An 11692-nucleotide genomic window follows, 5' to 3' on the forward strand; every position below is an offset into this window, starting at 1 on the left:
TCAGACAAGTGGTCTCAAAAGGGAAGAAATGGTTACAAATCCCAAGCTTCTGGACTTACGTTTGCATGTCACTGTGGGAATGGCAGCCTGCCCCTCGCTAGTTCAGTTGATGCCAGCCTTCTGCACCTCACTGGCAACACACACACACACACACACACACACACACACACACACACACACACACACACGCCATTGTTAATACTTCCTCTGGACAGATTAGATCCACATTCCTCAGAAAGTACTCGCTCCACAGGGAAACCAACTAGCAGGCTCCTTCCACTGGCCCAACAGCTAACTACAACTGATAAGTTTACACCGAGAGTGCCCCTCAACACTATTACCAGCGACAGGAGACAATGTTACCCTTATATCTCCCCTGCCACGTGCAGAGGGATGTGGTCAGACAGGAGCAATTTGGGGCTCCCTGTTATGGGCTAATCTATTTGTTTACCCATGGTGGCCTATCAGATTGCTTCATTTTTTTCCTCTTTGGAGCCTTATCTAGTAAATCCTACTGTTTGCACTTGAAGTTAATTGGCACTTTCAGTTTACTTGAACCAGAACCTTATCTCCAACCAAAGTTACTGAAGTTGGACTTGGGTCTGGGTAAAATTCATGAAGATCATAGTTGGTTTTAATAATAGAGCTGTATTTAACAGCTAAACACTGTGCAAAGATCCTTGCTTCCAAGTTGTAGCTGACACTAGCAAAGTGGGCTGCACCCCGTTTTGCAGCTTCCCCTTTTTACACTGTAATCGAGCCAATGAACAGCACATCAGCCTTTGCAGAAACACCCCCAAAGAGCTAGATTACATTTTTACCCTGGAAGATGTATGCCAGGATTTTATAACAAAAAGTGCTATGTTTGGGGTGAAGGAGTGCTTTAACACATCGTGTTTAGTACGGGGACACACAGCCTTAGATCTCAGTGCAGCTTGGCCTTTGACAGAAATAAAAGGCAAATGATTTAGCCGATGGGTAATTCCCAAACCCAAAGAAATGTAAACAGCGAGGATTTTGATGCTATGGGTTTTTATCAAGATGTTAAGCAAGGCAGAGACCAACACTAGTGTGTCCTCTTTGGCTAGTTTGAACACGTTTCCAGTCACAATTAACATTCAAGGAATTTCCTTTCCATCCAAGTGTTTTCTTTTAGCTGCACTTTATGCCACAGACCACAGTTCTAGCTGTCATCAGTCCTTCCCATACAGAGGAGTGGTAAAAATGTCCCGTAATGTTTTTCTTTTCTCTTGTTTTGAAAATGGGCTTGGACCTCGTCACTTACCTAATGTGTTTTTAAAAACAGGGAGGGGTTCTCACCTCCTGACTCCTCTTCCCTCTAAAGCTTGGGAAGTTTAGGGCTTCCTTGTCCACACTCTCCAGACTCACCCATGGGAACTCTGAGCTCACCCCCATGGCCTCACTTTGAGTCCCTGAGCAAGCCAAGCAAGTATATGCTGCAAGCGTCTAAGCCCTAAGACTTCTACACAAGGGATTCGCACACAGGGGGTACCGAGTCCGAGTCTTGGCTATGCATGGAGCTCAACCCGGTATCTGAGTCCTCATCGTTGCCGGGGCAACTCTTAGCCAGCCCCCGAGCCTGGTCTACCCACATTTCCGCACAGGTCTGAAGCTGAGGTTCGCGAGAGGGTCCGCCGGACCCCAGAGCCCCATCATGCACCACCGTCTGCTCAAAAGTGCGCAAACTCTGGAGAAGGCCCTGAAGCTCCCGCTCCTTAATGTCCCTCTGCTGCTGGCTGTAATCCAAGTCCGCCTTGACGGCCTCCAGGTCCGTGCTGAGCCTCAGCCCGATGTAAAGGCTGGTGCTGAGCTGCGTCCTGACCCGCTCCTGCTCCAGCAGCAGCTCGCCCTCCGGGCCGCCATCGGGCTCCGGGGACTCCTCTCGGGCCGCCAGCTCCTCATTGCGCCGCTGCATCCAGCGTTGGTTCAATTCCTCCTGGATCTCGGACGACAGGCGCTCCAGCAACTCCTCCTGCTGGGCGCGCTCCTCCTGCAGCCGCACCAGGTCATCACAGCGCCGGGCCAGCTCCTCCAGCGCTGCGGCCTGCGCCTCGCCGTCCAGGGATGCCGCCGCCTCTGTCTCCTTCTCCAGTGTCGCATCCTCCGGTTCTTCTTCAGGAGTTGGCCCGTCCAGGTCGATGCCGGCCCCCACTAGATAGGTATCCTGCACGTAGTTGACTCCGTGCCTCCGCATGCGGTCTAGGTGCACCTTGGCCTCGTAGCGGTCTATCTCTCGGTCCAGCTCCCGGAGCCGCTGCACCTGCTGGCGGATCGTGTGGTCCTGCGACAGCACCAGATGCACCAGCGTCTCCATGCGCTCTACGGACGCGCTCTCGTGGGTCCGAGGAGACGACGAGCAGGACGAGGCGGTGGACGACGACGTGGACGAACAAGGCGACGACGGCTGCTGCTGGCGCCTCCGGTTGAGCTTGGCCAGCTTGCGGAAGGCCTTGCGTACCACCCGCCGCTGCTTCTCCTGGGTCAAGGCCAGGCTGGGCCGCGCTGGGGCTCCCCGGGCCAAGCAGGGGCGCTCTCGGCTGAGCACTACCCGCGCCTCGGCGCTGCGAGGGCCGGCGTTGGGCAGCGACGCCTCGCTGCGCACCAGCACGAAGCGTACGTTCTCCTGCTCGTCGCCCCAAGCAGTCCAGAGGCGCAGGATCCGCGTCTTGTTGGGCAGGATGCGCTCAAAGCCGCGCCACTTCTCCACGATGCAATAGCACTGCGGGGGCCCACATAGCATGCCCTGGGGCATCGCGTCGTCGTCATCCTCCTCGTTTTCGTCCGGGGGCTCGGGCAGCTCCAACTGGCCCGAAGGGTCCTCCGTCAACCCCCGTCGCTGGCCCCGCCGCTGCCTGCAGCGCCGCCGGCAGCCGTCCTCCAAAAGCACCCGCACCACGTCCGAGCAGGTGGTGCGGCGGGAGAGGCCGGACACCAGCTTCTCCTCCTGGCAGATCCACACCGATATCTTCTTCTCCGAAGGATCCATAGCGCAACCAGGACGTGAGGAGCAGGTCCGCCTAGGTGCTTTTAGCACGGCAGGACCAGCGCGGGCAACCTGGCAGCTCCCGGACTGAAGTAGAATCTGTGACCCAGTCTCCCGCCTCACTAGCCTTTCTCCAGGACAGTGTACTGAAATCGGGCAGCGGGTGCTTTCGGCTCGGACGGCGGACTCGACCAAAGCAGCGCGCCGCGCCGGGGCTCAGGTTCCAGCGGCTCTGGCTCTGCCCGCGGTGCCCGAGGCCTCCGGGTTTTGCTCCTCCCCACCTGGCTCCACCTCTTCCCGCCCCCAGCGCCCAGAGCCGCCGCGGAGAGCACCGCAGGCGCGGCGCCCAGACTCGCCCCTCCCAGCCCTGCCGCCGGGTCTGCCCCTGGCTCGGGTTACTGGCGTCCAGTTCCGAGTTCTCTCCACTCCGAGCAAAGGACTCTCCGGACCTCTCTCCCACAAGGCCCAGAGCTCGCACCTCACCAGGCATCGGCTCTGTACTTCCCCGGGCTCTGCTACGCCTTAGTCTAGACTTGGTTGGAAACAAATTAACTCAACTTCCTCTTTTCCAGTGTTCCCTCCCTCCCGACCCCCCCCCCCAAGCGTCCCCAGATGTGTGTGGTCTTGTGCCCTCTGTATATGCACTTTGCACAGGCAGGGAAACTGAGGCACCCAAGAGTTTCTAGTAGAGACGTGTGACCCACTACCTGACCTGCTCAGATTTGTAAGAGCTGCCTCTAAACCTCCCAGCTCTTCTCAACCACAGTGGGGTCTGTGATCAGATACGGGAAGGTCTAAGGATGGTACCCAATTCCTCATAGATCAGATTTGTAGGTCCCCACTTTGCCCCTTCTTGACAGAAAAACTCGGGCCCAAACCTAAATTGACCACAAGTCCTGATTCCAAAGGGGAAACTGAGGCTGTTGCTATGACTGTTTCTACTGTTCTCTGGTATTCTAAATGTGGTCCAGAAATGCTGAGAGTCAAGTATCAGAACACAAGGAATTCAAAGCCATTCAAATTGAAGCTTAAAACCCTCTCAGTGAAAGGCTTGCTCTAAACTTGTCCTGGGAAGGCCTGATCTGACAGCTTACTCCCCTGCCTCAAGACCTTGGATGTCTCATTATTTCTTGTAAAATGCTTTAGTGGGTTGAATGATTCTTTCCTGGAACATTTGCTGAGTTCCCACTGTGCTTTAGATCCAGTGACAGAGAAGTGATGATGAGCAAAGCCTCTTAGCCTTCCAGCAGCTCACCGTAGCTCAATAAACATTTCCAATACCAGGCCTTGTGTTTCTGACCAGGGAAGTCACCATGCATTAAGAGAACGTGCCTGGATGCTGTACAGCAGCCTAGAGCCCACCTGAGAGAGTCTGCAAAGTCTTCCCATCAACGGTACCATCTGAGGCAAGACAAAAAAAAGAACCATTTGGAACTGCCAAAGGACTGAGAGACGGGGTACATCACAGGTAGAAGGAATTGGATGTGCAAAGAAGCAAGACAGCATGGCAGTCACAGGGCTACAAGGAGTTAGGCGAAGAAGAATCTGACAAGGATAAAAGGACCCAGGTCATGAAGGGTCCTTAGTTCCATGCATGTACTTTCAAGTGAGACACTGGGGTTTTACACTGGATGCTTTTACTTGCTATGACCTTAGGGAAAAATATGTAATGCCCCTGAATCTTATCTGTAAAATGGTGATTAATTTAAGAAGTGACTGCTATCGGGATTAAATGTCAGGTATAGCAGACGTTTTTATTGAAAGGTTAGAAAGCTGGGAGGTATAAGTTTTTCGTTACTGTAAAATGCATTGCCATGAAGTTGGTAGCTGAAAGCAACACCCACACTTCATTACACTCTTCTGAGGCCTCACGCTGTACTTGTCTTGACTGCACGGAGTGTCCCAGGCTAAAGGTAGGGTGTTTCTGCTGGTAGCATTTGGAATGGAGACAGATGTCACTTCAAACCCATTCGGATGTGTTTCCAGAAGCCACTTCCCTTCCACTGTGGCACTGAAGTCCCTATCTTCTTGGTGGCCTTCATCAGGACCTCTCTCAGCCTCTTACGGATTCTTCCCAGGTCTGCCCCATTTAAAGCAGTAATGGCAGGTCACAACCACCCAGTCCTCTTGGCATCTAATCATCCAGGCACCATCCTTTGCTAACAGTGAGAGAAAACCCACTTGTAAAAGGCTGGCATCAGTAGGCAGACCCACCTGGAGAGACTATATTAAGGTCGACTGATTAGTCACTGCACTGGCTTGATTTATGTCAACTTGACATGGGATAAAGTCATCAGAGAGGAGGGAGTCTCGGTTGAGAAAATGTCTCTATAAGATTGGATTGTAGGAGGCTTACAGGGCATTTTCTTAATTTGTGATTGATGGGGGAGGGACCAGCCCATTGTGGGTGGGGGCCATTCCTCTGCAGGTGGTCCTGGGCTCTATAAGAAAGCTGGCTGAGCAGACAGACCACAGGGAGTCAGTAAGCAGCACTTACTACATCAGCTCCCCCTCCAGGTTCCTGCCTGGCTTGAGTTTCTGTCCTCAGTGTTTTTGATGGAACTGTAAGTGAAATATACCTTTTCCTTCCAAGTTGCTTTTGTCTTTTTTTTTAATCACAGCAATAGAAATCCTAATTTAAAACAGTCATCATAACTATACCTGCACAGTCACTCTGATTGTGTGATATCACAGTCATCAGAGCAATGACCCGAGTGAGGAAGTAGAGAAGTAGGAGGCCAGCTTGAAATACTTCCCACTGTGGGGCTTAATAACATGGCATTCGAACCATCATACTCTAGGGGGACCATAGGGCCCTTAAAAAATATCCCACTCAGCCCAGTGGTGGTGGTACATCCCCTTTATCCTAGAGCTTGGGAAGGAGAAAAGGGTGGATCTCTGTGAGTTCAAGACCAGCCTGGTCAACAGAGCAAGTTCCAGGACAGAGAAACCCTGTCCAAAAAAAAAAAAAAAATCCCACTCATGAGAAAAGAGATGGTGGGTTCTATTGCCTCTGGAAAAACAAGGAGACACATGCATGGTCATGTAGCAACATTTCAAAGTGTGGGTTCTGGGGGTCACCCCCACTACATTTGCATTGAGGATAAACTCTCCTGTCCTCTCACTCAGCAGCCGTAGATGGGAGTAAAGGGCTCTGACTCACCACGCAGGCCAGCGGGCCATGGTCCCAGAAGCAGCAGACTCCAGAACTGAGCCCTTTCTAACTTGATTTCATTCTAATGCCGACTTCCTGAAGAGGTGGAAGGTTGAGAGCTCAGTCCCTAAGACTGCCTCCTCCCCTACCTCAGACAACAGCTACGAGCCCAGGCTTAGACTGAGGGTCAGATGGAGTAGAGCCGCTTCAGGTGTCACCCTCCTGGGAGCTCCGTTTATTCAGCTGTCCAAAGTTCTCCGACCTGATCGTTTGGGGGAGCCCTGTCATTAGATAGCCATGATGAATGAAGGCACTGGCCGCTGACCCGCAGCTTTTCTTCCCTCTTAGGGGACCAAGGAACAGGAATTAGGACTGCAGCCCTCTGAGTCTGGCTGCTCTTCCCCACCCAGTGTCCATTCTAGAGGTTTCCCAAAACATCATCTCTCATGTGCTTCCGAGGGCTCCCAAAAACCAAAAGCTTGTCTGTCACTGTCATCGCTCTGGAGCTGCTGTCAAGAACCAAGGACAAAAGAACGAATGTCTGCCCCCCAAAATGCCCTTTCTGCTCCAAATCATTTAGGAAATTACAAAGGCTGTGATGGCTTAAAGCCAGGAGCTGGTAAGCAAGAAGAGGAATGTGCAGTCACGAACTGCATAATGACATTCCTGCCGAGGACAGACCACGTATAGGGTAGTGGTCCCATAAGAACAGGATGGAGGAGCTCCGAGATTCCCGTTGCCTAGGGATGCCACCGCCATCTGCGGGTCACATGTAAACAAGTCTGCCATGCTGTTGGCACTATAAAAGCAAACCACGCACAGTTACTGCTCGATCATGGAAATTAAGAACTGTGTTTGCTTTGCGGTTGTCATTTCAGAGTGAACTTGTACCTAAAAAACAACACAGCTGGTTACAGACCAGCACACTACCCTGTGTAGGCAGCAGCTCAGACAGATGTTTTCTGTATCGCTCCATGCGAGGCTTTCCTCGATGTTTGACTTCCTGTGTGGTTGTGTCTCCCATGACCTTATCAAGCCATAGGTGTGTGTGTGTGTGTGTGTGTGTCATCAGCTATACCATCTAGGTTTATGTGAGTATACTCTGCAATGTTTGCACAAAGGCCAGACTCACATGTTACTGCATTTCTCAGAATGTACCCCTTCATCTTGTTGTTCTGCAGTGTAAAACCATATGTCGTATAACTCGGTGGTTAAGAATGCTGCTACTCTAGCCCAGAGCCGGAGTTTGGTCTCCAGCACCCTCACAGAGGCTCAAAATATCTCTAACTCCAGTTTCAGAAAATCTGACCGTAATAGCACAGTATTGAGAGGTTTTGTAAGTCAGCCCCTATCTTCTGATCTGGATAAAAGATGAAAAGAACTTTATAGAGTTGGCATTGTATGGAACAAAGCAATATACAGTGTATAAAATACCTATGTCCAAGTTAATCATAACCGACCTCACTGGGTTTGGAATCACCTAACAGACATACCTCTGCATATCTGTGAAGGTGCTGACGATGAGTGGCTGAGGGGAAGGCCTGACTGGATATGGGCAGCACCATTCCACAGGCTTGGGTCCCAAAAGAAAAGGCACCTAACAAGCGTTAAATAAAGCACAGCACATGGAGGTGCACATAGGCAATTTCTATTCTTGTTGCAAATGAATAGAGAGCATGGGAGTAGAGACCCGCCCACTACGGGATGTTTGCAGCAATTGAATCTGTTGGTTTATTCGTCCAGGCAACAATGAATCTCCAACACCTGTTGGCAGTACAAAATGCTAGTTTCAGAAGGGTTCATCTGACAAGATCTTGTTTATATTTTAAAGGACATACATAGAACGCATATGCATACACATAAAATTCCTCTCTGTGTTTTTCAGGAGTCCAGACACCTGTACAGGCATGCATAGAAAATGGTCCTAATGAACATTCAGCTCAAAGCAATGACTCCTTTCAGAAGGAGTGTTAAATTTAGCCTATGTCATAATGACTTTATATGGATTTAGTCATCTATCAACTATTCGGTCACGATGAATAACTTTTACTTGTTTGTTTTGCTTGCTTGCTTACATGATTGATTGATTGATTGACTGATTGATTGATTGATTAAGGCAGGCTCTTACTCTACTGCCCAGGATGGTTTGAACTCAAGATGAGCCTCATGCCTCAGCCTATGTGCTGGTATTACAGGCATGTGCCGTCATAGACATCTCTGTAATGTGTAACTTTCAAAAGTGAAGATGCTAGACTTGGGCTCACTACCCATTACCGGTCTCTCCCTCACCTGCCTATATCTCCTTTCTGTGGTCGCAGCCAGGACAAACCTGTGTCTGCTCCCTGCAGGGCATTGGGTAGCTCCCGACTTTATAGCAATGCTTGTGAGAACAATGATGCCTCTGGCAGAGGAATGGAAGGCACCATGAGTCCCACGGTGTATGCTTTACACAGCTCTACTCCTCTCCCTCAGGGGCCACTTTCCAAATACATCTCAGCTCTCAGAGAGGTGGCAGAGCCCTTCGTTAAATCCCCACATTAGCTCTCAACGGTGGCATTTGAGCCTGTGGGAGTTTTTACAGACTTTTCCCTTCCTAAGACCTATGAGAGGTGAGGCATAGCTCTTTTACCATGAGAAAACTGGGGCCAGAAAGGAGGGATTGGCCAGCTTCCCAGCTCACACAGTTCTGTGGAAGTTGGCATGTCTCTGGAACTTTCTGCCTTTCCAGTCTGTCAGTCAAGGTTCACAGCAGTCCGGAACACCCCAAACAGGAACTTCCGACCTTAATTATGTTGAACCACACGAAAACGTGACTTGATTTTATTGACTGAATCAGGTTCTTGTAATGATTAGCTCCAGAAAACAATCTGGCAAACCGTGTTTACAGAAACTCATGTTTCCTCTCAGACTCGGTGGTGGAAGCTGAGGACCACCATTTGTATGCACCTTACGAACAACCTTTGTCTGACTCACCTGAGCCCAGGACTGGAGCAGAAATTCTGGGTTATTATTCCAGGGACATATGGCTTCTTAAAGTGAGGGGAAACCTGGCATGGTGGTTTTAAATGGCCATTTGCTGGGCTCTATTAACGGGAATCCCTGTCTGCAAAGCCAGGAATCTGTCTTCTCCGATGATTATTTTTGATAAAGTCAAGATTAATTTTATAATATTATAATCATCATTACTAAGGCGTGCATGTATGAGAAGGGGGCACATACATACCACAACACACAAGTGGAGGTCAGAAGCCATTTTGGAAATCTGTTCTTGCCTTCTGCAGTGGGTTCCAGGGACCGAACTCCAGACAGTCAAGCTTGCACACTTTCACCTAATGAGCCACCATCTGGCCTTCCTTGCTGACTCATGTAGACTCAAGTTGACACAGATGTTTGGGGATCTAAGGACTCCGCATGAGAACGTCACATGAGAATGTGCTTTGGGCATTCTGCTCTTACAGACGACAATGACACACATCTGTACATAGGATCATGGCAGGGACATATGACAGGCAGGAGGGAGAAAGCAGAGCACAGGCAGGATGGGAGAAACTGCTCACTCATTCTCCTCTTGAGACTGATGAATGGCTGGTGGGAGTCCGAACTCCATGGCTACAAGAACACAGTCGTGCTTAGGTGAGGGACTTTAAAGCAATAGACGCTCCAGGTATGGGAAAGACATTCTGTAAGTGAGTAAGCATGCTTAGTCTTTGTTCCAAGCAAAGGAGCCTGGCATCTGAGAGACCTGGGAATTTACAGTACATTCGGAACGGGGCTGTCACCTATTCAAGGTTGATGACATCACCCCTGAGGACGATGTCAAAAGGGGTTTTGTCTGATTAATTTTCATTATCTGTTGCTACTCAGTCATGAAAGGTGATACTATTAATGAGTGTGTGAACGAGACAGTGTCTTCAATGCCATAGCTGAACTATTCCCAGCTTTGTCCGGGTAGAATAGCCCTGACCCAGAGAATGCCTTTTCTTCATTGTAGGGAACACTGCTCGTACTCTCCAAGTGTCCCCAGCACCAACTTACTGTGTATCAGCTGCTCACTTCTCAGAACACAGTATGAGGCCTGTGCTTGAGTTTCTGCTATTCTCTGTGTGCAGAATGCTAGCTTTCTTTCCGCAGTGGAGTTGATTGAGTCGAGAGGCCTTTCAATGCCATATTGATTGGCTTGGAAACGTGGTTCTTTTAGGAGCTGGTACTAACTGTGAGGACTTGGAAGTCCATTTAAGGAATATGGTTTTGAAGAGATTAAATCGGACTGAGCAGAACTTTGGATGCAAATTACCCTTAAATGATGAAAGCATCATCACAAGATGTTCTGATTTTCTCCACTGAGGAAGACATAGAGATAACTTTCAATTGTCATCACATCCATCCGGCTAGAAGAGGAAGGAGGTTGTGGGCCAGATAAAGGAACTAGGTTACACCTGGCTTCCTGGCATTCTTTCCCCTGCCTGCTGAAGAAGCTTCTCTTTGTCTCATTCCTGAAGTGCACCGTTGTTTTCTTGGGCCATGCTCTGGGTTAAACCTGGGTTAGACTATGGATCTAGTCCACTTGATCCTGTGATTGGGAGAGACACAAATGCAAGGCCAGGACACAATTGGACCCCTATTAGCTGAAACCTCCATGAATAGCGCAGAAGCTACTTGATCTTACAAAAGTCTTGTGCGGCGGCTTTCTCTTCGGTGGCAGTTAAATTTCAGGATGAAATCAGATGGATTATCAGCCTGTGGGTGTTTGCTGCTTTAGAATACACCTTTCAAGCATTTTGCAAGGAAAAAAAAAACCTTAAAATGTACTTCCTCCATAGGATTTAACAATACTCTGAAAAGGTTCATGCTCTGAAGGACTGGGAGCAGGACCTCAGAGATGTTCACAACCTCTGTTTCATCATCCACAATACCAAAAGTAGAAGCAATGGTGGAGTCCATTGATATACTGATGAATACATACCATGTGATATATACATATAATGACTTATTATACGTTTTAGGAACCTTGAGAACACAATGTTAAGCAAAGCAAGGCAATTATAGAAAAGACAGACTATTATAACTCTACTTATATAAGGTGCCCAGAATGATCAGGTGCATAGAGCTAGAAAATCCAATGATGTCACAGGGCAGAGGGAGGAAATGGGGTGGGGGACTCTCGTTCACACAGCATCACTTTTATGGTATGAAGACACTTCTGGAGTCGGATGGTAATGATGGCAGCACAATATGGATGCCCACTCACTGTCACTGAATTCACATTTAAAATAGGTGATGACACTCTACTGGTTTGAATGCCATGTCCACCACGATACTGGGCATTTGAATACCGTGTTTCCAGTTGGTGGTGCTGTCTGGGGAGAATTAGGAAGTGTGGCCTCTTTGGGGGAAGTGTGTCACTGGAGGCAGGTTTCGAGAGTTTAAATACTCAGTGTTTCCACCTCATCTCCTCTGCTTCATGCTTATGGTTCAAGAGCCTCCAGCCTCTGTCTTCGCAGTGGTGTCTACTGCATGCTACCATGATGGTTTTT

At 49.4% G+C, this 11692-nt stretch overlaps 1 protein-coding gene across 1 annotated transcript; it reads right to left on the reverse strand.

The window, feature by feature from the left end:
* Window positions 1–1483: 1483 nt before the first annotated feature.
* RASSF10 (Ras association domain family member 10) lies at window positions 1484–3007 on the reverse strand (the record flags this gene model as incomplete). The annotated part of the gene is made up of 1 exon (XM_080911684.1): window positions 1484–3007. One exon carries the CDS (start codon window positions 3005–3007, stop codon window positions 1484–1486), a length of 1524 nt encoding a protein of 507 aa, XP_080767810.1.
* Window positions 3008–11692: the final 8685 nt, after the last annotated feature.

Source organism: Micromys minutus, assembly GCF_963924665.1.
Source record: "Micromys minutus genome assembly, chromosome: 2".
In the NCBI taxonomy this organism is placed as follows: domain Eukaryota; kingdom Metazoa; phylum Chordata; class Mammalia; order Rodentia; family Muridae; genus Micromys; species Micromys minutus.